This window comes from Hemitrygon akajei, chromosome 3, assembly GCF_048418815.1.
Source record: "Hemitrygon akajei chromosome 3, sHemAka1.3, whole genome shotgun sequence".
Classification (NCBI taxonomy): domain Eukaryota; kingdom Metazoa; phylum Chordata; class Chondrichthyes; order Myliobatiformes; family Dasyatidae; genus Hemitrygon; species Hemitrygon akajei.
Genome location: NC_133126.1, coordinates 199,065,316 through 199,092,907, shown reverse-complemented (window position 1 = coordinate 199,092,907; position 27,592 = coordinate 199,065,316). Strand labels below are relative to the sequence as shown.

At 41.9% G+C, this 27,592-nt stretch overlaps 1 protein-coding gene across 1 annotated transcript in view; it reads left to right on the top strand.

Annotated features, from left to right (window-relative positions):
- The window catches only part of LOC140724669 (uncharacterized), a 166,761-nt gene that overhangs the window by 61,232 nt on the left and 77,937 nt on the right, over positions 1 to 27,592 (top strand). Inside the window, exons 79-98 of the mRNA XM_073039094.1 lie at positions 6,975 to 7,112; positions 7,190 to 7,446; positions 8,760 to 8,844; positions 9,047 to 9,115; positions 10,124 to 10,368; positions 10,457 to 10,740; positions 10,886 to 11,163; positions 11,292 to 11,890; positions 12,245 to 12,806; positions 13,956 to 14,155; positions 14,265 to 14,645; positions 14,759 to 15,045; positions 15,449 to 15,729; positions 23,341 to 23,478; positions 23,556 to 23,812; positions 25,126 to 25,210; positions 25,413 to 25,481; positions 26,490 to 26,734; positions 26,823 to 27,106; positions 27,252 to 27,529. Of these exons, the coding sequence (XP_072895195.1) occupies positions 6,975 to 7,112; positions 7,190 to 7,446; positions 8,760 to 8,844; positions 9,047 to 9,115; positions 10,124 to 10,368; positions 10,457 to 10,740; positions 10,886 to 11,163; positions 11,292 to 11,890; positions 12,245 to 12,806; positions 13,956 to 14,155; positions 14,265 to 14,645; positions 14,759 to 15,045; positions 15,449 to 15,729; positions 23,341 to 23,478; positions 23,556 to 23,812; positions 25,126 to 25,210; positions 25,413 to 25,481; positions 26,490 to 26,734; positions 26,823 to 27,106; positions 27,252 to 27,529 (5,022 nt within the window). The remainder of the gene's footprint in view (positions 1 to 6,974; positions 7,113 to 7,189; positions 7,447 to 8,759; positions 8,845 to 9,046; positions 9,116 to 10,123; positions 10,369 to 10,456; positions 10,741 to 10,885; positions 11,164 to 11,291; positions 11,891 to 12,244; positions 12,807 to 13,955; positions 14,156 to 14,264; positions 14,646 to 14,758; positions 15,046 to 15,448; positions 15,730 to 23,340; positions 23,479 to 23,555; positions 23,813 to 25,125; positions 25,211 to 25,412; positions 25,482 to 26,489; positions 26,735 to 26,822; positions 27,107 to 27,251; positions 27,530 to 27,592) is intronic.

Sequence of the window (27,592 nt, the reverse complement as noted above, 5' to 3'; positions counted from 1 at the left end):
GCACCTAAATTAAAGACAAGTGAGCTTAGTGTCCTCCCGAAACCCCACAACACAAGAAAAAAAAACAACAATTCCAGACCAACCACCACACAATATAGAGAGTATAAGTCTGGACAGTCAAACTCCCAGACTGTGAATACACTTAGCAACAGAGGATAATAATGCCCACTACCAGAAAAAAAAAGGGAGCTGAAAGCAAGGGACCGAAAAGAAAAAAAAACCCTAGTCAAGAGGAAGGTTATGAAAGTACTCGATAAAAGGCCCCTAGATCTTATGGAACTTTAAATCCGAATTGAGAACTGAATAATGAATTTTTTCGAGGTCCAAGCAGGCCATAATGTCCTTAAGCCATTGCGCATGAGTGGGCGGGGCAACATCTCTCCATCTAAGGAGGATCAAGCGTCTCGCCAGGAGAGAGGCAAAGGATAGTATTCGGCATTTGGTCAGACCCAGACATAAATCTGTCTCGCCCCAAAAACCGAACAGAGCAATTAAGGGGTTAGGTTCTAGGTGCTGATTCAGAATACCCGATAGTGTAGTGAAGACATCTTTCCAGAATTTCTCCAAGCTAGGACAGAGCCAGTACATATGGATGAGAGAGGCCACGCCCCTCTTACATTTATCACAGAGCGGACTAATGCCAGGGTAGAATCGAGATAGTTTAGATTTAGACATATGGGCTCTATGAACAATCTTAAACTGTAAGAGACAATGGCGAGCACAAAGAGAGGTTGAGTTAACCGATTTGAGAACTGAGTCCCAGCTCTCCTCGGATAAGGAGATATTTAAATCCTGCTCCCAGGCCATTTTAATTTTATCCACAGGGGCCCGTCATAAGGCTGCTAGTTTATCTTGGATAATTGAAATTAAACCTTTACCTAGTGGATTAATGGAGAGAAATAGGTCCATAGCATTTTTCGCAGGCATTTCAGGAAAGTTAGGAATTAAAGGAGCAGTAAAGTGTCGGATTTGGAGATATCTGAAAAAGTGAGCATTAGGCAGGTTGAACTTAACAGAGAGCTGTTGAAAAGAAGCGAAGCGGTTATCAATGAAGAGATCTTCAAAATGTCTAATGCCCTTCCTGTACCAAACATGGAATGCTGAATCGAACATGGTAGGTCAAAAAAGGTGATTATGTGCGACAGGGCTAGAAATGGAAAACCCTTGGAAACCATAGCATTTCCTGAACTGAGCCCATATACGCAAAGTGTGTCTAACCAGAGGATTAGCTATTGATCTGGGCAGACTGCTAGGGGGAGTGCAGAGCCAAGAAGTGCAGATATAGATAATTCTTTAGTGGAGCTCAACTCCATTGCCACCCAGTTAGGGCACTCAGGTTGACCGTGGAAGAAAGACCAGAAGGCAGCACAACGTATATTAGCTGCCCAGTAATATAAGCGAAAGTTAGGTAAAGCCATGCCACCCTCTTTTTTAGATTTTTGGAGGTGGATTTTATTAATTCTAGAGGGCTTATTCTGCCACAGATATGACAAAATAATAGAGTCTAAGGAATCAAAAAAAGATTTAGGAATAAAAATTGGGATAGATTGAAATAAGTATAAGAATTTGGGGATAACATACATTTTGACAACATTGATACGACCTACCAAGGACATAGATAGAGGTGACCATTGTACCAGACTCTGTTTTGTAGCATATGAAAGATTGACAAAGTTTTCATGAAAGAGATCTTTAAACTTCCTTGTGACTGTAATTCCAAGATAAGTAAATTGATTATGGACTACTTTAAAAGGGGGATCATGAAATATTAGTTCTTGTGCTTCTTTATTAATTGGGAAAAGTTCACTCTTATGTAAGTTGAGTTTATAGCCAGAGATCTGGCTAAACTGGTCAAGAAGTGAAAACATTAGAAGTAAGGATGTAGACGGATATGAGAGAAAGAGTAGTAGGTCATCAGCATAGAGAGAGACTTTATGCTCAACACCCCCTCTCCAAATCCCGGTCAGTTCAGGACATTTTCGAAATGCTATCGCCAGAGGTTCTATAGCCAAATCAAAGAGAAAGGGACTTAAGGGGCATCCCTGACAGGTGCCACGTTTGAGATTGAATACTTGGGATTTCTGAAAGTTAGTTAGAACAGAAGCAGTAGGACACAGGTACAGCAATTGGATCCAAGAGATGAAACTTTGGCCGAGGTCAAATTTTTCTAAGACTGCAAAAAGGTAGTTCCACTCTATACGATCAAATGCTTTCTCCGCATCAAGGGAGATAACACATTCAGGAGTCCCAGTTGGAACTGAGTATAAAATATTAAATAGACGCCGAATGTTAAAAAAAGGGAGACGGTTTTTAATAAAGCCTGTTTGGTCATCAGAGATAATGGAGGGAATAACGGTTTCTAATCTATGAGCCAACACTTTAGCTAAGATCTTTACATCAACATTGAGCAGAGAGATCGGCCTGTACGAGGAACACTCTGTTGGGTCTTTGCCCTTTTTTAAAAGAAGAATAATAGATGCCTCATTGAAAGAGGGTGGCAATTTGCCGTAGTTAAACGAGTCAGATAATACTGAAAGTAACTGAGGAGAAAGAAGTGAGGAGAATGATTTATAAAATTCCACAGGGAACCCATCAGGTCCCGGAGATTTCCCTGAGGACAGTGCAGAAATTGCAAAAGATATTTCTTCTAGTGATATAGGCGCATTAAATTTGGCTTTGAAATCAGATGAAAGTGAGGGGATATTCAGATTCTGTAAAAATTGATCCACAGAGATATTGTCATTCAGGGATTCAGAGGAATAAAGCCGAGAATAAAAATTTTTAAATGCGTCATTAATTTCTAAATGATCCGATGTAAAGTCTCCATTCTCCTTCCGGATCTTTGTAATATGTTGTTTGGCTTTAGAACGCCTCAGCTGATTGGCTAGGAATTTACCAGACTTATCCCCATGAATGTAAAAACGGCTCTTGCTTTCGAGAAGTTGACGTTCGACAGGTTGAGTGGACAGAAGGTTAAATTTAGTTTGGAGTTCAACGCGCTTCTTGTATAATTCAGGGTTCTTAGTTTGGGCATATAATTGATCCACATCTTTAATCTGGTTAATGAGGTCTGCTCGATCTGCACGGGATCTTCTATTGAGATTTGCTGTGTAAGAGATTATTTGACCCCTCAAATATGCTTTCATGGCATCCCAGACAATCTGGGATGGCACTTCAGGTGATGTATTAGTGTTAAAATAGAAGGTTATCTGGTCTTTAATAAATTTTACGAAATCATCATCCAATAATAAAGTTGAATCGAACCGCCAGTGTTTGTTCCTCTGAGGGAGACCGGGAAAGTTCAGAGAGAGGGTAATTGGGGCATGGTCAGAAATCAGTATACTCTGATAGTCACAAGTGTGGGCAAATGGGATAAGTTGGTTATCGAGTAGGAAATAGTCAATTCTAGTGAAGGTATGGTGAACATGTGAGAAAAAGGAATAATCTCTCTCCGTAGGATGGAGGAAATGCCATATATCAGAGATACCAAAATTAGAGAGAAACGACTGAATAGCTAAGGCAGATTTGGTAGGTGATCTGGTAACAGAGGACGATCGGTCCAGTTTAGGATCCAACCAACAGTTAAAGTCACCACCCAATATAAGAGAGTATGAGTTTAAGTCTGGTAGTGAGGAAAAAACCGTTCAAAAAAGTTAACATCATCAAAGTTGGGGGCATACAGGTTTGCTAGTGCAACTTTAGTGTTATATAGTTTACCAGAAACAATAATAAAACGGCCATTTGTGTCCAATATTTTATTATGGAGTTCAAAAGGAATATTTGAGTTAATAAGAATGGAGACTCCCCTAGCTTTAGCGGCAAAGGATGAATGAAAATGCTGACCCGCCCACTTGGACAGAAGCCGGGAGTTATCAAAACAACGAATATGAGTTTCTTGGAGGAAAGCAATGTCAGCTTTGAGTTGTTTAATATGTGAGAATACCTTCCTCCTTTTAACAGGGTGGTTCAGTCCCTTTACATTCCAGCTCACAAATTTAAGTGCACTAGCCATTATCAATTACTAATGCATAAAAGGCAGCAGGCATATAAAAAATCAAGCGGTACAATAGCAGTCTGGGAGCAGAGATGTAAACATAGATTCGTAAGGTCAAAATATAAACATGTCCTAAACAATAAAGAAATGTTGGAACTGGAAAACTCACCCCACCTACACAACCCAAAACTAGACGGCTACCAAAACAAGTAGCTAGCTCTACCAAAAAAATTAACCCAAATACAACTTCCAGATCTGTGTCATTGACAGCAGTTCCGTATAAATGCTATAACAAACAGTAACTAGTTTATGCACTAGAAAACATAACTACAGATTAGAACACCTTCTGCCGAGATATACAACTTAATACAGAGAAAATCGGAAGAAAACCAAAACTAACCTACCCGCGAAATATTATAGAAGGATAAAGTAAGAGAATGGGGGAGAAAAAGGTAAGAAGGAAAAAGAAAAAAAGAGGAAGGGGAAAATTATAAATTCAAGACGAGTATTTATCAACCGTTTACCGAGAAGGGAGAAAAAAACATTCAGAGAATGGAAAAAAAAGGGGGTGAAGAAAAGAAAAAGATAAAATAAATAAGTATTTAAAACAGAGGAAAAATAAATCAGCAGTTGAACTATGAACCGACAAACAGGGAGGCCTTCACTAAAGACTTCGAACCTCCAAAACAAGTTAGATTTAGTTGTAGAACTCTGTAGGTAAAGTTATACAGAGGTGAAAATAGATTACACACACATCAAATCCCGGGAGAGATTGTCAACAGCCTTTAGAGTTTCAGTGAATAATGTCTGAGTGATTCAAGTGAATTCCGAGTCCAGAGAAAGTAATTTTACTACGAGGAGTACTTATCCACCATTTTAGGAAGCCCGATCAGATTCCGAAGATGACTGGATAGCCGGAAGACTTGCCACAAACGCTTCGGCTTCCCTCGCTGATTTGAACCACTTGAATTCCCCGGTATTAAACTTGATTCTTAGGTCAGCAAGATTACGAAAGGAAGGTTTGAAACCACGATCAAAAAGCACTTTCATTACGCCTTTATACTCAGCGCGCATCTTTAAGGTCTGGGGTGCAAAATCTTCCACAAAGTGAATGGTTGTATCCTAGAAAGCAAATGAGCCTCTGCGATGTGCCTCCACAATCAGACTGTGTTTTACCTGGTATTGATGGAAACACAAGATTACTGGTCGCAGACGGGTGCCCAGAATTCCGGGGGGGACGTTAACTCTGTGTGCCCGTTCGAGCTCGGGCGGGTTTGGAAGCAGATCCTTCCCAAATATCTCACAGAGAAACTCAGCGAAAAACTTCACGGTTGACCCCTTCTCAGATGCCTCTGGTAATCCCAGAATTCTGATGTTGCAGCGTCTGCTGCGATTTTCGAGATCCACCATTTTGGAAAGAAGTTTATTAGATTTTTCCTCTAAGCTGGAACAGAGAGTCTCCAAGTATCGAACCCGACTTTCTAAAGCTTCAGAAGTCGAATCGATGCGAGATAAGTGTTCAGCATGTTTGTCCACTTTATCGTTGATCCGATCCAGTTTGTCTTCTAACTGTTTGAAAGCGGTTTTAATTTCCTTTAAGATTTCATCTCGGAGATTTGCAAGTGCCTCCATCGTCACGTCCGACGAGGTCGTAGTTTCTTTTCTCCCGGATTTAGAACTCTTGCTAGACATTGTAGGTTAGATATATTCACAGGCAAGTAAGAGATACCGAAATAATTCCTATCTAAGCTTTATAAAATGGAGACATTTAGTGCAAAGGTAGCGACAGTAACGGAACAAAATCTCGGAGCAGCTAAGCAATCGCCATCTTACCGGAAGTCCGTTCTTCCTTTCCCTGTAGATTTTGAGTGATAGCCTGTCCTCATTAATTGTCTTTTCTTTTCGAATCTTTTTATTAGTATTATATTATTCAAAAATAACACAAGTACATCGAAGTAACAACACTTACAATGCCTCAACGAAAAAAAAAGAAATTATCTTAAAGATCGAAAATTTTGTGAATATAAAAAAACCCTACTAAGAGAAAAGTGGGGGGGGGGACCATTAGGAGTGCAACCCCGGAGCCATGCGTCATGCAAAAAGCTTCTAAAAATAAACATCAAACCGCCAGCAAGAAAGAAAAATATATCAAAAAATCTTACAATTAGATGATGGAGAAGATCTATCAATGAGCTCAAATGATACTAGCGAGCAAATGAGACCCATCATTTCTCAAAATCAAATAAAGTTTCAAAGGTTCAACTTCTAATTTTCTCCAAACTAAGACATAGCATCAATTGAGAAGAAGCATTGTGACAAAGTAGGAGCTGATATATCCTTCCACTTCAACAAAATGGCCCTCCTAGCTATCAATGTAACAAATGCAGTAACATATTGGTAAGACACAGAACTACCATGGATATTTTGAGGAATTATTTCAAAAAGCACAGTCAATTTATTAGGTTGCAGGTTAATTCTGAGTGTTTTAGAAATTGTCGAGAAGATGACTTCCAGAACTGTTCCAATATAGAACATGACCAGAACACGTGTCAATGTAGCTATCTCAGTTTTACATCAAACACAATAACTATCAACATTGGGAAATGTTTCAGAGAGTGTCTCCTTGGTCAAATGGTAATGATGTACAATTTTAAATTGAATCAGTGAATGACTAACACAGATCGAAGAAGAGTTAACCAGCTTCAGAATCCGAGTCCAATCCTCCCATATAAAAGTCAAATTGAGTTCCTTTTCCCAATCCTGTTTAATCTTAAATAAAGGACACTTATCCCATTGTAATAATAAATTATAAATTAAAAGTCTTAATCCTCTGATGGGTAGGTGTGGAAAATTATGGTGCCTCCCGCAAAGTACGGTACCGAGCGACTGTACAGTGTCTCGATTCAATAGTATGGTGTTGAATATTTTCAGCAGTTGTTGAGAGTATTCTGATGAATGTCTGTCTTTCTGAACTCGGCAGGTTGTTCACTGGATTGTAACTTTGACAAAGACCTGTGCCATTGGGCTCAATCTGAGAACGATACGTTGGACTGGAAACGCATCAGAGGGTCGACACCATCATATAACACAGGACCGAGCTTTGACCACACCACAGCAGGTAGGTAATGTGAGATTGCTGCTTAGCCACTGTGCACCTGATTTCTATTGGAAGAATAAACCTTCTTGTGTTTGCAGGTGGTTACTACATCTACATTGAAGGCAACGATGGCCAACCAGGAGACCGAGCCCATCTGGTCAGTGCTCCATGTGCGGAGAGAGGAGCTCAATGCATGCGATTCTGGTACCACATGTATGGAGTAGGTCAGCGCATGGCTTTGAATGTTTACCAGGTTGAAAGCGGAACAGCAGTGCTGAAGTGGTCTGATTCAGGAAATAAGGGAAACCGATGGATTGAAGGACAGGTTGACCTTCACCTGTCTGGAGGTTCTCAGGTAGGCTGCATGGATAATACTCAAGAAGTCACTGAAATGATTTTTTAATTCATACAAGTCCAGGTAAATAAACAATAATGGAGATGCCATGTACACAATGGTGTTTGCGTTGGGTGCAAATGATTGCAAAATTTTAGTGCATTTCCCACACTGTCCAAAGTTGATGAGTTTGCAAATATTCTTAATGCTGCACGCCACTGTTCTCTTTCCTCTCCCCTTGCAATCAACGAGTTTTAGTCCGTCAAAATTTGTAGACTTATCAACCAGTAATCCACTTTAGGGAATTCCCGACACAGCTCTTAATTAATTGAAACCTTGCACTTTATTGCCTATAAACGAATATCAATGCGTCTTTTTACCCAACCCAAAGATTTGTGCAGAAACACAGAGAACCTACAGCACAATACAGCCTCTCTACCCACAATGCTGTGCCGAACATGTACTTATTTTCAAAAATACCTCCGGTGACCTATCGCCCTCTATATTTCTCAACTCCATTTACGTATCAGGAGTCTCTAAAAGACCCTATTGTATCCAGCTCCACCACCATCGCTGGCTGCCCATTCCACGCACTCACCACTCTATATGTTAAAAACTTACCCCTAACATCTCCTCTGTACCTACTTCCAAACACCTAAAAACTGTGCCTTAATAATCCTGTTAGCCATTTCAGCCCTGGGAAAAATCCTCTGCCTATTCACGTGATCAATACTTCTCATCATCTTATACACCTCTATCAGGTCACCTCTCGTCCTCTGTCGCTCCAAGGAGAAAAGGCCCAGTTCACTCAACCTGTTCTTATAATGCGTGCTCCCCAATCCAGGCAACATCCTTGTAAATCTCCTCTGCACCCTTTCTATAGTTTCCACAAGTTAAATCCTGAATGTTATTGTTCTCTCTGTAACAGTACTCATTCAGAACACTTACTCAATTTTTAACACTGAAATTGGGGATCTCCTGTTGTCCAAATGATTGATCCTTCTTCTCCCAGCGCCTGGCATTTCAGTCTTGCGATAGACTGAAATGTCAATGAAATTATTTTGGATGTATAGAAGTGCTGTTGGTGAAATTGAATTTCCTGTCCTTTGTCTGATATAACCCGCTTAATGCACTCTTTCTGTGCTTTACAATTTTGAAGAGCCGGTAGTTATTTTTCAAATAATTTTTGGATTTATTCTCTCTTGAATGATTTCATCACAGTCTCAGAACTGTTGTGCACCCATGATTTACTGAAGTGAAATGCAAGTTTGGGGCTTCAGTTGTGCTGCTTGACTGGCTGTTTCCTGCTGAAGTTTTGCTGCTTTCTCTGACAGATCCTCCTTGAGGCGGTCCGTGGCCAAGACTACCGGAGTGATGTTGCTGTGGATGACATTTCCTTTCACGTAGGGTGCTGTGGAGGTGGGTCTGTTGTACTCGGCGCTTGCTTTCACTGTAGCACTACTGATAGCGGCATTTATTTAATTGAACAAAATTGCATTGCTCCTGTCATGCTGTGGTTCTCTTTTGGTTTTCCATGCTTTAGTCAACTAGAAATGTGAGATGATGTGATTATGTTATAAAGGTTAATCTGTTCTGCGTCTGTACTATTTTATTCCTGCAGCGGGTTGTGGAACGACAACAACTACGAGCATCTCAACTACAGCCAGTACCACAACGCCCGCCCTTACAGGTATGGGAATGCAATGTGTATGTGATGTGGAATCTTTGTGGTGTGGTTTATATTGGAGGTTTCCAGAATGGTAGAAATTCCTGGGAGAGAAGGAGGCCTCTCAGCCCATCGCAGGCATGCTATGCTAAAGTAGTCCCTTGTAATCTTTTGCTTCTTGTAGTTTTCCATCTTAATAATTCTGGTTAAACAAGTTCATCTGCATACTTGGTGAGTTGTCAACATTTGGTGGGAATTGTGTCTGCATGGACCACTTTTCTGAGGTCTTCATTTTCTGAGCACTAATATTCACGTTTTGTGTGGAAAAAAAATTCCTTGTCTCCTCTCACTCTACCCTCAATTATCTCAACTCTCCCTCTCCAGAGATGATTATGCCATCTGTTAATTGAGTTGTTAATCTAAACATTATCATCTGCATTGAGTTATCAGTTGCATGAATCTCTTTGGTAAAGAATGCAAACCATCGGTCATAGTCTAATCCTGAGAAGATCCATGCAAATCGCCAGTAGATTTAGAAACATAGAAAATAGGTGCAGGAGTAGGCCATTCAGCCCTTTGAGCCTGCATCACCATTCAGTATGATCATGGCTGATCATCCAACTCAGAACCCTGTACCTGCTTTCTCTCCATACCCCCGATCCCTTTAGCAACAAGGGCTGACTAACCCTCCACATCATCAAGGATACCTTCAAAAGTCTGTACCTCAAAGAGATGGCACCTATTGATAAGCATCCAGGGCATGCCTCCCCATTACTGCCATTGGGAAAGAGATAGAAGAGATGGAAGATCCACACTCGGATTTGAGGAACAGCTTCTATCGTTCTGCCGTAATATTTCTGAACAGTCCATGTATGCTACCTCACATTTCCCCTTCTGTTTATTTATTTATTTTCTGCTTCTAACTTGCAGTAATTTGGACTGTGTTGTGCTGTATTCCTTACAGTAAACAGCAAATTTCATGAAGTATGTCAGTAATAACAAGAGTAATTCTGACTGTTTTGCTGTTTTCAGAGTCTTCCTGCATAGTACAAGGAGATCCTCACTATATGACCTTTGATGGCCAAGCTCACGACTTTATGGGAACGTGCACGTACACCTTATCAAAACTGTGCAGTACCGACAGCAGTCTGCCCCCTTTCAAAGTTGAAGCTGCAAATGAGCACAGAGGCGGAAACCCGTACGTGTCTTACGTGAGACAAGTCAACGTTGAGGTTTCCGATCACAGAATCACGCTAGAGAAGGGGCTTGTGGTAAAGGTAAGGGCTGGATGTGCTAAGTGTCTTTGTCAGGTGCATTGCAATGTCTGCAGAAGAATCAATTGATGAATGATTTGGATGTTTGCAGGTTGATGGGGAAGAGGCAGTGCTACCTGTTGCAGTCAGCCCGGGTGTTGTTGTCACTCTGTCTGGGCAGTACGTCGTCATTGCCACTAGTTTTGGATTGCGAGTGAAGTTTAATGGCAGGCATCGAGCTGAGGTGACTCTCCCGAGTCTCTTCAAAGGCAAGGTGTGTGGAATGTGTGGGAACTATAATGAAGACAGAAGGGATGATTTTCTGAATCCAGATGGAATAATGGAACCTGATTCAGTCAGCTTGGGCAACAGCTGGCAATCTGGAAATGACACAAGGTACAGTGTGACTGGCAGCAAGCTGCTGGCAACTTTTCCATTCGGTTGGAAACTAACTGTCCAGTTTCCAATTTCCATCTTTATGCTCTTTGAGTTTTGATTTAGCTGGAAGTAATTGTGATTTGGGATGTTGCTGTTTCCCCAGGTGTACTCCTGATGTTGGCATCAGACCAAATTGCAGTAAGGATGAAAAGCGTATCATCGAAAGTGAATATTACTGTGGGATAATCAAGGATGCAGACGGTCCTTTCAAAGGGTGCCATTCGAGAGTCGACCCGGAAGCTTATTTTGCTGACTGTGTATACGACCTTTGTGCATTAGGCATGGAGCAGGAGGCTCTGTGCAGCAGTTTGGAGTCATACGGAGATGCATGCCAGTCAGAGGGAGCGAGAGTGGATGCCTGGAGGAATGAGACCTTTTGCCGTAAGTGCTTGAGAGTATAGTGCCAGATCTTTCAATGAGACTCATTGGAGATAGAGAGCAGTGAGAAGTGTTTGATGGAAGGAATGTCAGATGAAAGTAACGTGTAACCTTATGGATTCCGTTCACAGCTGTAAAGTGTGGAGCGAATAGTCATTATGAGCAGTGCGGCTCAGCTTGCCCAGCTACCTGTGTGAGTCCGAGTGCTCCATCGCGCTGCTTGCAACCTTGCGTGGAAGGCTGTGTGTGTGACAGTGGTTACCTTCTCTACAATGACCGATGTGTGCCAGAGGATAAGTGTGGTTGCTGGTATGAAGGAAAGCACTACCCAGTGGGCTCTGAACTCTGGACCGATGATACCTGCTCAAGAAAATGTAGATGTCCTTCTGCAGGCAGTAAAATGGTGTGCAGGGATTCAACGTGTTCTACAGGTTCATACTGTGGAGTTGTAAACGGCGTCCCCGGTTGCTACTCATACACGTACGGTATCTGCAGAGTGCATAATGATCCGCATTACAACACCTTTGACAAAGCCACCCTCCACTTTATGGGCAGCTGTACGTACACAATAGCCAAGTCGTGTGGAAATTCCTCCTCCCTTCCGTACTTCAACATTGAAACAAAGAATGAAAATCGTGGCTACGCAGGAGTATCTTACGTTCAGAAAGTTCATGTAACTGTGCACGGCCACAGTGTTTGGATCGTGAAGCGGGAACGTCAGCGGGTGTTGGTAAGTCTCTTACTGTAAGTCTAATTCTGCTAAAGTACAGCTCTCTCTACTAAAAATCATTTGACATGGAAACACTTGATCGGTAAAGCACTTTGCTTGTAACTGGAGATGCGAGTAAGTGAGAAGGGATGCGCAGTGCGACGGAAGTGAGTCTGATTAAAGCGGCATTGAGAGCTTTTTATCCTCAGCTGAAGGGGCGTTCTGAACGCACGTGAGTGTGTACGGATGTGATGGCTAAGATCATTAGACATGCCTGAAGGGCTTGAGAGGAGCACGGTGCAAATGGTTGTTTTGTTTCTCCAGGGCTGCGGCCCCATACAGTCTGTATGATGCAGTATTTCGTCTTGTGCACAGGTTGATGACGTGTGGGAGACCTTACCTGTTGGGCGTGGCGAGGGTGGCCTGAGTGTGAGTAGGAGCGGAAGATACGTGGTCCTGACAACTGATTTTGGCCTGTACGTTTCTTACGACACTGATCATTCAGTGGAAGTGAAGGTGCCCAGTACGTACTTTAATCGGGTTTGTGGTATGTGCGGTAACTACAATGGAAAATGGCAGGATGACTACATGAAAGCTGATGGAACGCAAGCTAAGGATGACAACGAACTGGGAAATAGCTGGAAGGTGCCACCTGACGAGCCAGGTTGCGACCCCGTCGAGCCAGAAGAGTGTAAGCCCGCAGATGAGGAGCGCTACCGAGGTGATGATTTCTGTGGTCTGATCACCAGTCAACAGGGGCCATTTGTAAACTGCCACTCTGTGATCAACACCAATGGTTTCTTTGAAAGTTGTGTTGTTGAACTGTGCTTGACCGGTGGAGACCAAGGAGCTCTGTGTAATGCCCTGCAGATCTATTCAGATGCCTGCCAGAGAGCAGGAGTGACCATTGTGCCATGGAGGAACTCCACTTTCTGTGGTACGTATGAGTTGTCTCCTCCAAATGCTGTTGGAGTAATACACTGGATTCCGGTTCATTGAGACACCCGGGACCCGTGCATTTTGGCCCAATTAAGTGACTGCCCCAATCAGCCAAAGGGTCATGGAAATAATTAAAAGTTATTTAAAAAAAGACAAACTGCTGTTTAACCGATCAACAAATTATCTACATCCATGATGAAGATGGCAGAATTTGTCATCAAATCACCGTCAGTTAAAATCGATACTTGTTACCGGATGGAAGTCGGAGGAGAGTTTATTCAGCAAATTATGTATTTAAAAGAAATACAGAGCAAATTGGAAACCATCCAGTACCACTACAGTACACTAAATCAATGTATTAGTTCCCAATAGTTATCGATAGAGGAATCACTCAGTAGACGCTGCCATTTAATGAAGGAGATCAGTGCAGACACCTGTTGAAGATTGTACTGCCTTCATACAATGCTTTTGCCAATTGCATCCTGCAAAACTTCATTTTTATTGTAACGTTTAAGGCGATTGCTGAGACATTCAAGTTGTTTGTAGTTCTTAATTTGTTGAAGTAGTGAGATCATTTCCTTTTCAATCCCAGCCTTTTCTGGCATCTCCAAGCCTGAGTGCCTGAAACCGCAGTGAGCAAGAGAGTTCTGAATTGTCTTGCTGCTTATTTCTCACCAATTATCAGTGACAAAGATCACAAGCACATTCAACTGACACTATTTGAAAACTCTTCGCTGTAAGCACAGTGTAGTGTCCAACGGCCACACATGTCCACGCGGCTGACACAAGTTCATGGGTTCCCAACCTTCTTTATGTCGTGGTCCCTTACCATTTTCCGAGCAGACCGCGTACCACAGGTTGGGACCCCCTGCGCAAGTTATACATTATTTGGCAGCAGTCTACTGGCCGATGAGGCGACACGGTGTCCCAAACAAATGAAAGGAATGAGGGTTATTTTCTGGATTAGATTTTGTTGCTTAAGAGTTGTCCCAAATAAGCAGCTGCCCTGATTAACTGATGGTCCAATTAACCGGAATCCGATGTACTTAGCAGTGTTCGGAGCTGTACAACATCGTGTCAGAGAATCGCCATTTGTGAAGCTTGAATTGAAGTGTAAAAAGTTTTGTTGCTTCTCTGCTGCTTTCAGGTATCGTGTGTGAAGCCAACAGCCATTATAACGCATGCGCTAGTGCTTGTCCAGCCACTTGCACTGACCGCTTTGCTTCGGGGAACTGTAGTGAGCCTTGTGTGGAGGACTGTGAGTGTAACCATGGCTTTGTCCTGAGTGGAAGCTCGTGCGTGTCTGTGGAGAACTGTGGTTGCACGCACAAGAACAAATACTACGAGGTAAGTTGGAAGTGTTTGTGGTGCACTTTGGTTTCTATGAAAACAAGGTTCTGTTTCCCATCAGAGCACATAGCACTGTTGAAAATAAACCTTGCCGTTTGTGTGTCAGAAAGGTGCGATGTTCTGGGAAGACGGATGTCGAGAAAGGTGCCGCTGCACTGGCAATGACCGAATCGTGTGCGAGCCAGCAACTTGTGGACCGGGAGAAATCTGCAAAGTGCAGGGTGGCAATTTGGGATGTTACGGCGCTGACACTGCCATTTGCCACATCTATGGCGACCCGCACTACACAACATTTGATGGGAAGCTGTACCATTTCCAGGGTGCCTGCAATTACACGGTGACCGAGACTTGTGGAAATACATCTGTCCAATTTTCTGTGACGAGTAGGAATGAGCACCGAGGTAGTCCGAGCTGGACTGCCATTAACTCGGTGAGCGTGCGACTGCAGAACCTCCACATTGCATTGCGGAAAAATAGGGACGTTTATGTGAGTATTATATACTTGAAAGAGTATAATTTTCAGCATTGACATGATGTTGTCAAGCAACAGTTGGTTTGTTTGTGATTTTCTGGAAGCTAACTCTGTAATGCTTTGTTTAGGTGGATGGAGTGAGGGTGTATCTCCCTGTGACACCCATTGCTTCGGTAAGACTGTCGCTGGTAGGGTCATATGTTGTGCTCCAGACCAACTTTGGTCTTCAGGTGAAGTTTGACGGAGATCATCAACTGGTGGTAGTTGTGGACGAGAGATACAAAGGACAGCTGTGTGGCTTGTGTGGAACCTACACCAATGACCAACTGGATGACTTCTTGAAACCTGATGGAATACTAGCCTTGGATTCAAACCAATTTGGGAACAGTTGGACAGTTACTGACGACGACTGGCCGTGAGTATTGCTGTGTGTGATTTACGTGAAGACAAATACTAAGATGTCTCCACAAGTCCTGAGAAGTGTTACAGCAAGTGGCAATGTTGCTTGAATGTAAGCAATGTTGGGGCAAGGAAGCGATATCAAGGAGATAATTCAAATCAGCTCGAGTGTATTGTTCTTTTGAACGACAAGGGCACACGGGGAGAAATGTAAAGATATTTCCAGTGTTGAGTTCAGGATGTCTTTCAGTCTTTTCAGTTGTGTAATGGAGTCATGTTCTTTCTTGTATATTATGATGGCATGGTGTATTTTTCTCTCAAGCCCTGCCCGTAGCCTTCCAAGCTTCTTTCTGTTTTGGAGAGGACTGAATGGGATAAATTAAATTTGAGAAGAGTGAGAGATTGTTTCTGTTGCACAGGTGTAACCAAACAGCTCCACTTCCACCTCCATGCGAGCCAGCAGCAAGCGAAGAGGCAGAGAGATACTGTAAAATAGTCTTGGCTAACCCTGGTCCATTTGAAGAGTGCCACTGGCATATCCCACCTCAACTCTACTTTGAGAGCTGCGTCTACGATCATTGTGTGACTGGCGGAGACTCTGTTCAGATGTGCAACATGCTGGAGTCTTATGCTTCAGCTTGTGAAGCAGCTGGTGTTGCGCTGGGAGACTGGAGGCAGCAGAGTGGCTGTGCTGAGGAAAGTAAGTCCAAACTCTTAATCTATTCCTCTGTTTTACTTCTGCATGTGGTGAATGGAGAAACCCAGTTAAGAGACAAAAGACATTTTCCATTGAAAGCCCAAGCTTTTTGCTGTCCAATCAGCTCCATGCAAGTTGCTTTGCAGAGAGTTGGGCAAAGGGATTCTAGTAGTTTACATGTTGTCCTCCACTGATGAACGAAGGATTGTTTTTGAGAAAGGTTTTCAAGAGTTAATACTCTTAACGTTTGAAGTTCCTGATGCAAGCTGAGGCTTTTGCCATCAGTGACGTTTCTGGAACTGCATCATGCCACGATGTAATAGACCGGTAAAAGTTGCACACTATCTCCTGAAGGAGCCTTCCGGCTCAGTGTACAGAAACCCGAGTACTTTGCAGCAAGTAGCAAGTCCTTCAAGCTGACAATGGCATCTGAATAAACATCTCTGCTGACTGGCACTGAAGTCTGATTAACAGGGAATGTAATTTGTTCTTCCTTTCTTTTTTTTAAAATTTTTTTATTAGATTTTCAAAACATTTTACAAAATTAACAACCCCAAATCCCAATGAGGAGCATTAATACAGAGCAAGGTTAAGCATACAATAACAATATGCTACAGAGGAAGAGAATTTAACAAAAAAGCACCTAAATTAAAGACAAGTGAGCTTAGTGTCCTCCCGAAACCCCACAACACAAGAAAAAAAAACAACAATTCCAGACCAACCACCACACAATATAGAGAGTATAAGTCTGGACAGTCAAACTCCCAGACTGTGAATACACTTAGCAACAGAGGATAATAATGCCCACTACCAGAAAAAAAAAGGGAGCTGAAAGCAAGGGACCGAAAAGAAAAAAAAACCCTAGTCAAGAGGAAGGTTATGAAAGTACTCGATAAAAGGCCCCTAGATCTTATGGAACTTTAAATCCGAATTGAGAACTGAATAATGAATTTTTTCGAGGTCCAAGCAGGCCATAATGTCCTTAAGCCATTGCGCATGAGTGGGCGGGGCAACATCTCTCCATCTAAGGAGGATCAAGCGTCTCGCCAGGAGAGAGGCAAAGGATAGTATTCGGCATTTGGTCAGACCCAGACATAAATCTGTCTCGCCCCAAAAACCGAACAGAGCAATTAAGGGGTTAGGTTCTAGGTGCTGATTCAGAATACCCGATAGTGTAGTGAAGACATCTTTCCAGAATTTCTCCAAGCTAGGACAGAGCCAGTACATATGGATGAGAGAGGCCACGCCCCTCTTACATTTATCACAGAGCGGACTAATGCCAGGGTAGAATCGAGATAGTTTAGATTTAGACATATGGGCTCTATGAACAATCTTAAACTGTAAGAGACAATGGCGAGCACAAAGAGAGGTTGAGTTAACCGATTTGAGAACTGAGTCCCAGCTCTCCTCGGATAAGGAGATATTTAAATCCTGCTCCCAGGCCATTTTAATTTTATCCACAGGGGCCCGTCATAAGGCTGCTAGTTTATCTTGGATAATTGAAATTAAACCTTTACCTAGTGGATTAATGGAGAGAAATAGGTCCATAGCATTTTTCGCAGGCATTTCAGGAAAGTTAGGAATTAAAGGAGCAGTAAAGTGTCGGATTTGGAGATATCTGAAAAAGTGAGCATTAGGCAGGTTGAACTTAACAGAGAGCTGTTGAAAAGAAGCGAAGCGGTTATCAATGAAGAGATCTTCAAAATGTCTAATGCCCTTCCTGTACCAAACATGGAATGCTGAATCGAACATGGTAGGTCAAAAAAGGTGATTATGTGCGACAGGGCTAGAAATGGAAAACCCTTGGAAACCATAGCATTTCCTGAACTGAGCCCATATACGCAAAGTGTGTCTAACCAGAGGATTAGCTATTGATCTGGGCAGACTGCTAGGGGGAGTGCAGAGCCAAGAAGTGCAGATATAGATAATTCTTTAGTGGAGCTCAACTCCATTGCCACCCAGTTAGGGCACTCAGGTTGACCGTGGAAGAAAGACCAGAAGGCAGCACAACGTATATTAGCTGCCCAGTAATATAAGCGAAAGTTAGGTAAAGCCATGCCACCCTCTTTTTTAGATTTTTGGAGGTGGATTTTATTAATTCTAGAGCGCTTATTCTGCCACAGATATGACAAAATAATAGAGTCTAAGGAATCAAAAAAAGATTTAGGAATAAAAATTGGGATAGATTGAAATAAGTATAAGAATTTGGGGATAACATACATTTTGACAACATTGATACGACCTACCAAGGACATAGATAGAGGTGACCATTGTACCAGACTCTGTTTTGTAGCATATGAAAGATTGACAAAGTTTTCATGAAAGAGATCTTTAAACTTCCTTGTGACTGTAATTCCAAGATAAGTAAATTGATTATGGACTACTTTAAAAGGGGGATCATGAAATATTAGTTCTTGTGCTTCTTTATTAATTGGGAAAAGTTCACTCTTATGTAAGTTGAGTTTATAGCCAGAGATCTGGCTAAACTGGTCAAGAAGTGAAAACATTAGAAGTAAGGATGTAGACGGATATGAGAGAAAGAGTAGTAGGTCATCAGCATAGAGAGAGACTTTATGCTCAACACCCCCTCTCCAAATCCCGGTCAGTTCAGGACATTTTCGAAATGCTATCGCCAGAGGTTCTATAGCCAAATCAAAGAGAAAGGGACTTAAGGGGCATCCCTGACAGGTGCCACGTTTGAGATTGAATACTTGGGATTTCTGAAAGTTAGTTAGAACAGAAGCAGTAGGACACAGGTACAGCAATTGGATCCAAGAGATGAAACTTTGGCCGAGGTCAAATTTTTCTAAGACTGCAAAAAGGTAGTTCCACTCTATACGATCAAATGCTTTCTCCGCATCAAGGGAGATAACACATTCAGGAGTCCCAGTTGGAACTGAGTATAAAATATTAAATAGACGCCGAATGTTAAAAAAAGGGAGACGGTTTTTAATAAAGCCTGTTTGGTCATCAGAGATAATGGAGGGAATAACGGTTTCTAATCTATGAGCCAACACTTTAGCTAAGATCTTTACATCAACATTGAGCAGAGAGATCGGCCTGTACGAGGAACACTCTGTTGGGTCTTTGCCCTTTTTTAAAAGAAGAATAATAGATGCCTCATTGAAAGAGGGTGGCAATTTGCCGTAGTTAAACGAGTCAGATAATACTGAAAGTAACTGAGGAGAAAGAAGTGAGGAGAATGATTTATAAAATTCCACAGGGAACCCATCAGGTCCCGGAGATTTCCCTGAGGACAGTGCAGAAATTGCAAAAGATATTTCTTCTAGTGATATAGGCGCATTAAATTTGGCTTTGAAATCAGATGAAAGTGAGGGGATATTCAGATTCTGTAAAAATTGATCCACAGAGATATTGTCATTCAGGGATTCAGAGGAATAAAGCCGAGAATAAAAATTTTTAAATGCGTCATTAATTTCTAAATGATCCGATGTAAAGTCTCCATTCTCCTTCCGGATCTTTGTAATATGTTGTTTGGCTTTAGAACGCCTCAGCTGATTGGCTAGGAATTTACCAGACTTATCCCCATGAATGTAAAAACGGCTCTTGCTTTCGAGAAGTTGACGTTCGACAGGTTGAGTGGACAGAAGGTTAAATTTAGTTTGGAGTTCAACGCGCTTCTTGTATAATTCAGGGTTCTTAGTTTGGGCATATAATTGATCCACATCTTTAATCTGGTTAATGAGGTCTGCTCGATCTGCACGGGATCTTCTATTGAGATTTGCTGTGTAAGAGATTATTTGACCCCTCAAATATGCTTTCATGGCATCCCAGACAATCTGGGATGGCACTTCAGGTGATGTATTAGTGTTAAAATAGAAGGTTATCTGGTCTTTAATAAATTTTACGAAATCATCATCCAATAATAAAGTTGAATCGAACCGCCAGTGTTTGTTCCTCTGAGGGAGACCGGGAAAGTTCAGAGAGAGGGTAATTGGGGCATGGTCAGAAATCAGTATACTCTGATAGTCACAAGTGTGGGCAAATGGGATAAGTTGGTTATCGAGTAGGAAATAGTCAATTCTAGTGAAGGTATGGTGAACATGTGAGAAAAAGGAATAATCTCTCTCCGTAGGATGGAGGAAATGCCATATATCAGAGATACCAAAATTAGAGAGAAACGACTGAATAGCTAAGGCAGATTTGGTAGGTGATCTGGTAACAGAGGACGATCGGTCCAGTTTAGGATCCAACCAACAGTTAAAGTCACCACCCAATATAAGAGAGTATGAGTTTAAGTCTGGTAGTGAGGAAAAAACCGTTCAAAAAAGTTAACATCATCAAAGTTGGGGGCATACAGGTTTGCTAGTGCAACTTTAGTGTTATATAGTTTACCAGAAACAATAATAAAACGGCCATTTGTGTCCAATATTTTATTATGGAGTTCAAAAGGAATATTTGAGTTAATAAGAATGGAGACTCCCCTAGCTTTAGCGGCAAAGGATGAATGAAAATGCTGACCCGCCCACTTGGACAGAAGCCGGGAGTTATCAAAACAACGAATATGAGTTTCTTGGAGGAAAGCAATGTCAGCTTTGAGTTGTTTAATATGTGAGAATACCTTCCTCCTTTTAACAGGGTGGTTCAGTCCCTTTACATTCCAGCTCACAAATTTAAGTGCACTAGCCATTATCAATTACTAATGCATAAAAGGCAGCAGGCATATAAAAAATCAAGCGGTACAATAGCAGTCTGGGAGCAGAGATGTAAACATAGATTCGTAAGGTCAAAATATAAACATGTCCTAAACAATAAAGAAATGTTGGAACTGGAAAACTCACCCCACCTACACAACCCAAAACTAGACGGCTACCAAAACAAGTAGCTAGCTCTACCAAAAAAATTAACCCAAATACAACTTCCAGATCTGTGTCATTGACAGCAGTTCCGTATAAATGCTATAACAAACAGTAACTAGTTTATGCACTAGAAAACATAACTACAGATTAGAACACCTTCTGCCGAGATATACAACTTAATACAGAGAAAATCGGAAGAAAACCAAAACTAACCTACCCGCGAAATATTATAGAAGGATAAAGTAAGAGAATGGGGGAGAAAAAGGTAAGAAGGAAAAAGAAAAAAAGAGGAAGGGGAAAATTATAAATTCAAGACGAGTATTTATCAACCGTTTACCGAGAAGGGAGAAAAAAACATTCAGAGAATGGAAAAAAAAGGGGGTGAAGAAAAGAAAAAGATAAAATAAATAAGTATTTAAAACAGAGGAAAAATAAATCAGCAGTTGAACTATGAACCGACAAACAGGGAGGCCTTCACTAAAGACTTCGAACCTCCAAAACAAGTTAGATTTAGTTGTAGAACTCTGTAGGTAAAGTTATACAGAGGTGAAAATAGATTACACACACATCAAATCCCGGGAGAGATTGTCAACAGCCTTTAGAGTTTCAGTGAATAATGTCTGAGTGATTCAAGTGAATTCCGAGTCCAGAGAAAGTAATTTTACTACGAGGAGTACTTATCCACCATTTTAGGAAGCCCGATCAGATTCCGAAGATGACTGGATAGCCGGAAGACTTGCCACAAACGCTTCGGCTTCCCTCGCTGATTTGAACCACTTGAATTCCCCGGTATTAAACTTGATTCTTAGGTCAGCAAGATTACGAAAGGAAGGTTTGAAACCAGATCAAAAAGCACTTTCATTACGCCTTTATACTCAGCGCGCATCTTTAAGGTCTGGGGTGCAAAATCTTCCACAAAGTGAATGGTTGTATCCTAGAAAGCAAATGAGCCTCTGCGATGTGCCTCCACAATCAGACTGTGTTTTACCTGGTATTGATGGAAACACAAGATTACTGGTCGCAGACGGGTGCCCAGAATTCCGGGGGGGACGTTAACTCTGTGTGCCCGTTCGAGCTCGGGCGGGTTTGGAAGCAGATCCTTCCCGAATATCTCACAGAGAAACTCAGCGAAAAACTTCACGGTTGACCCCTTCTCAGATGCCTCTGGTAATCCCAGAATTCTGATGTTGCAGCGTCTGCTGCGATTTTCGAGATCCACCATTTTGGAAAGAAGTTTATTAGATTTTTCCTCTAAGCTGGAACAGAGAGTCTCCAAGTATCGAACCCGACTTTCTAAAGCTTCAGAAGTCGAATCGATGCGAGATAAGTGTTCAGCATGTTTGTCCACTTTATCGTTGATCCGATCCAGTTTGTCTTCTAACTGTTTGAAAGCGGTTTTAATTTCCTTTAAGATTTCATCTCGGAGATTTGCAAGTGCCTCCATCGTCACGTCCGACGAGGTCGTAGTTTCTTTTCTCCCGGATTTAGAACTCTTGCTAGACATTGTAGGTTAGATATATTCACAGGCAAGTAAGAGATACCGAAATAATTCCTATCTAAGCTTTATAAAATGGAGACATTTAGTGCAAAGGTAGCGACAGTAACGGAACAAAATCTCGGAGCAGCTAAGCAATCGCCATCTTACCGGAAGTCCGTTCTTCCTTTCCCTGTAGATTTTGAGTGATAGCCTGTCCTCATTAATTGTCTTTTCTTTTCGAATCTTTTTATTAGTATTATATTATTCAAAAATAACACAAGTACATCGAAGTAACAACACTTACAATGCCTCAACGAAAAAAAAAGAAATTATCTTAAAGATCGAAAATTTTGTGAATATAAAAAAACCCTACTAAGAGAAAAGTGGGGGGGGGGGGACCATTAGGAGTGCAACCCCGGAGCCATGCGTCATGCAAAAAGCTTCTAAAAATAAACATCAAACCGCCAGCAAGAAAGAAAAATATATCAAAAAATCTTACAATTAGATGATGGAGAAGATCTATCAATGAGCTCAAATGATACTAGCGAGCAAATGAGACCCATCATTTCTCAAAATCAAATAAAGTTTCAAAGGTTCAACTTCTAATTTTCTCCAAACTAAGACATAGCATCAATTGAGAAGAAGCATTGTGACAAAGTAGGAGCTGATATATCCTTCCACTTCAACAAAATGGCCCTCCTAGCTATCAATGTAACAAATGCAGTAACATATTGGTAAGACACAGAACTACCATGGATATTTTGAGGAATTATTTCAAAAAGCACAGTCAATTTATTAGGTTGCAGGTTAATTCTGAGTGTTTTAGAAATTGTCGAGAAGATGACTTCCAGAACTGTTCCAATATAGAACATGACCAGAACACGTGTCAATGTAGCTATCTCAGTTTTACATCAAACACAATAACTATCAACATTGGGAAATGTTTCAGAGAGTGTCTCCTTGGTCAAATGGTAATGATGTACAATTTTAAATTGAATCAGTGAATGACTAACACAGATCGAAGAAGAGTTAACCAGCTTCAGAATCCGAGTCCAATCCTCCCATATAAAAGTCAAATTGAGTTCCTTTTCCCAATCCTGTTTAATCTTAAATAAAGGACACTTATCCCATTGTAATAATAAATTATAAATTAAAAGTCTTAATCCTCTGATGGGTAGGTGTGGAAAATTATGGTGCCTCCCGCAAAGTACGGTACCGAGCGACTGTACAGTGTCTCGATTCAATAGTATGGTGTTGAATATTTTCAGCAGTTGTTGAGAGTATTCTGATGAATGTCTGTCTTTCTGAACTCGGCAGGTTGTTCACTGGATTGTAACTTTGACAAAGACCTGTGCCATTGGGCTCAATCTGAGAACGATACGTTGGACTGGAAACGCATCAGAGGGTCGACACCATCATATAACACAGGACCGAGCTTTGACCACACCACAGCAGGTAGGTAATGTGAGATTGCTGCTTAGCCACTGTGCACCTGATTTCTATTGGAAGAATAAACCTTCTTGTGTTTGCAGGTGGTTACTACATCTACATTGAAGGCAACGATGGCCAACCAGGAGACCGAGCCCATCTGGTCAGTGCTCCATGTGCGGAGAGAGGAGCTCAATGCATGCGATTCTGGTACCACATGTATGGAGTAGGTCAGCGCATGGCTTTGAATGTTTACCAGGTTGAAAGCGGAACAGCAGTGCTGAAGTGGTCTGATTCAGGAAATAAGGGAAACCGATGGATTGAAGGACAGGTTGACCTTCACCTGTCTGGAGGTTCTCAGGTAGGCTGCATGGATAATACTCAAGAAGTCACTGAAATGATTTTTTAATTCATACAAGTCCAGGTAAATAAACAATAATGGAGATGCCATGTACACAATGGTGTTTGCGTTGGGTGCAAATGATTGCAAAATTTTAGTGCATTTCCCACACTGTCCAAAGTTGATGAGTTTGCAAATATTCTTAATGCTGCACGCCACTGTTCTCTTTCCTCTCCCCTTGCAATCAACGAGTTTTAGTCCGTCAAAATTTGTAGACTTATCAACCAGTAATCCACTTTAGGGAATTCCCGACACAGCTCTTAATTAATTGAAACCTTGCACTTTATTGCCTATAAACGAATATCAATGCGTCTTTTTACCCAACCCAAAGATTTGTGCAGAAACACAGAGAACCTACAGCACAATACAGCCTCTCTACCCACAATGCTGTGCCGAACATGTACTTATTTTCAAAAATACCTCCGGTGACCTATCGCCCTCTATATTTCTCAACTCCATTTACGTATCAGGAGTCTCTAAAAGACCCTATTGTATCCAGCTCCACCACCATCGCTGGCTGCCCATTCCACGCACTCACCACTCTATATGTTAAAAACTTACCCCTAACATCTCCTCTGTACCTACTTCCAAACACCTAAAAACTGTGCCTTAATAATCCTGTTAGCCATTTCAGCCCTGGGAAAAATCCTCTGCCTATCCACGTGATCAATACTTCTCATCATCTTATACACCTCTATCAGGTCACCTCTCGTCCTCCGTCGCTCCAAGGAGAAAAGGCCCAGTTCACTCAACCTGTTCTTATAATGCGTGCTCCCCAATCCAGGCAACATCCTTGTAAATCTCCTCTGCAACCTTTCTATAGTTTCCACAAGTTAAATCCTGAATGTTATTGTTCTCTCTGTAACAGTACTCATTCAGAACACTTCCTCAATTTTTAACACTGAAATTGGGGATCTCCTGTTGTCCAAATGATTGATCCTTCTTCTCCCAGCGCCTGGCATTTCAGTCTTGCGATAGACTGAAATGTCAATGAAATTATTTTGGATGTATAGAAGTGCTGTTGGTGAAATTGAATTTCCTGTCCTTTGTCTGATATAACCCGCTTAATGCACTCTTTCTGTGCTTTACAATTTTGAAGAGCCGGTAGTTATTTTTCAAATAATTTTTGGATTTATTCTCTCTTGAATGATTTCATCACAGTCTCAGAACTGTTGTGCACCCATGATTTACTGAAGTGAAATGCAAGTTTGGGGCTTCAGTTGTGCTGCTTGACTGGCTGTTTCCTGCTGAAGTTTTGCTGCTTTCTCTGACAGATCCTCCTTGAGGCGGTCCGTGGCCAAGACTACCGGAGTGATGTTGCTGTGGATGACATTTCCTTTCACGTAGGGTGCTGTGGAGGTGGGTCTGTTGTACTCGGCGCTTGCTTTCACTGTAGCACTACTGATAGCGGCATTTATTTAATTGAACAAAATTGCATTGCTCCTGTCATGCTGTGGTTCTCTTTTGGTTTTCCATGCTTTAGTCAACTAGAAATGTGAGATGATGTGATTATGTTATAAAGGTTAATCTGTTCTGCGTCTGTACTATTTTATTCCTGCAGCGGGTTGTGGAACGACAACAACTACGAGCATCTCAACTACAGCCAGTACCACAACGCCCGCCCTTACAGGTATGGGAATGCAATGTGTATGTGATGTGGAATCTTTGTGGTGTGGTTTATATTGGAGGTTTCCAGAATGGTAGAAATTCCTGGGAGAGAAGGAGGCCTCTCAGCCCATCGCAGGCATGCTATGCTAAAGTAGTCCCTTGTAATCTTTTGCTTCTTGTAGTTTTCCATCTTAATAATTCTGGTTAAACAAGTTCATCTGCATACTTGGTGAGTTGTCAACATTTGGTGGGAATTGTGTCTGCATGGACCACTTTTCTGAGGTCTTCATTTTCTGAGCACTAATATTCACGTTTTGTGTGGAAAAAAAATTCCTTGTCTCCTCTCACTCTACCCTCAATTATCTCAACTCTCCCTCTCCAGAGATGATTATGCCATCTGTTAATTGAGTTGTTAATCTAAACATTATCATCTGCATTGAGTTATCAGTTGCATGAATCTCTTTGGTAAAGAATGCAAACCATCGGTCATAGTCTAATCCTGAGAAGATCCATGCAAATCGCCAGTAGATTTAGAAACATAGAAAATAGGTGCAGGAGTAGGCCATTCAGTCCTTTGAGCCTGCATCACCATTCAGTATGATCATGGCTGATCATCCAACTCAGAACCCTGTACCTGCTTTCTCTCCATACCCCCGATCCCTTTAGCAACAAGGGCTGACTAACCCTCCACATCATCAAGGATACCTTCAAAAGTCTGTACCTCAAAGAGATGGCACCTATTGATAAGCATCCAGGGCATGCCTCCCCATTACTGCCATTGGGAAAGAGATAGAAGAGATGGAAGATCCACACTCGGATTTGAGGAACAGCTTCTATCGTTCTGCCGTAATATTTCTGAACAGTCCATGTTTGCTACCTCACATTTCCCCTTCTGTTTATTTATTTATTTTCTGCTTCTAACTTGCAGTAATTTGGACTGTGTTGTGCTGTATTCCTTACAGTAAACAGCAAATTTCATGAAGTATGTCAGTAATAACAAGAGTAATTCTGACTGTTTTGCTGTTTTCAGAGTCTTCCTGCATAGTACAAGGAGATCCTCACTATATGACCTTTGATGGCCAAGCTCACGACTTTATGGGAACGTGCACGTACACCTTATCAAAACTGTGCAGTACCGACAGCAGTCTGCCCCCTTTCAAAGTTGAAGCTGCAAATGAGCACAGAGGCGGAAACCCGTACGTGTCTTACGTGAGACAAGTCAACGTTGAGGTTTCCGATCACAGAATCACGCTAGAGAAGGGGCTTGTGGTAAAGGTAAGGGCTGGATGTGCTAAGTGTCTTTGTCAGGTGCATTGCAATGTCTGCAGAAGAATCAATTGATGAATGATTTGGATGTTTGCAGGTTGATGGGGAAGAGGCAGTGCTACCTGTTGCAGTCAGCCCGGGTGTTGTTGTCACTCTGTCTGGGCAGTACGTCGTCATTGCCACTAGTTTTGGATTGCGAGTGAAGTTTAATGGCAGGCATCGAGCTGAGGTGACTCTCCCGAGTCTCTTCAAAGGCAAGGTGTGTGGAATGTGTGGGAACTATAATGAAGACAGAAGGGATGATTTTCTGAATCCAGATGGAATAATGGAACCTGATTCAGTCAGCTTGGGCAACAGCTGGCAATCTGGAAATGACACAAGGTACAGTGTGACTGGCAGCAAGCTGCTGGCAACTTTTCCATTCGGTTGGAAACTAACTGTCCAGTTTCCAATTTCCATCTTTATGCTCTTTGAGTTTTGATTTAGCTGGAAGTAATTGTGATTTGGGATGCTGCTGTTTCCCCAGGTGTACTCCTGATGTTGGCATCAGACCAAATTGCAGTAAGGATGAAAAGCGTATCATCGAAAGTGAATATTACTGTGGGATAATCAAGGATGCAGACGGTCCTTTCAAAGGGTGCCATTCGAGAGTCGACCCGGAAGCTTATTTTGCTGACTGTGTATATGACCTTTGTGCATTAGGCATGGAGCAGGAGGCTCTGTGCAGCAGTTTGGAGTCATACGGAGATGCATGCCAGTCAGAGGGAGCGAGAGTGGATGCCTGGAGGAATGAGACCTTTTGCCGTAAGTGCTTGAGAGTATAGTGCCAGATCTTTCAATGAGACTCATTGGAGATAGAGAGCAGTG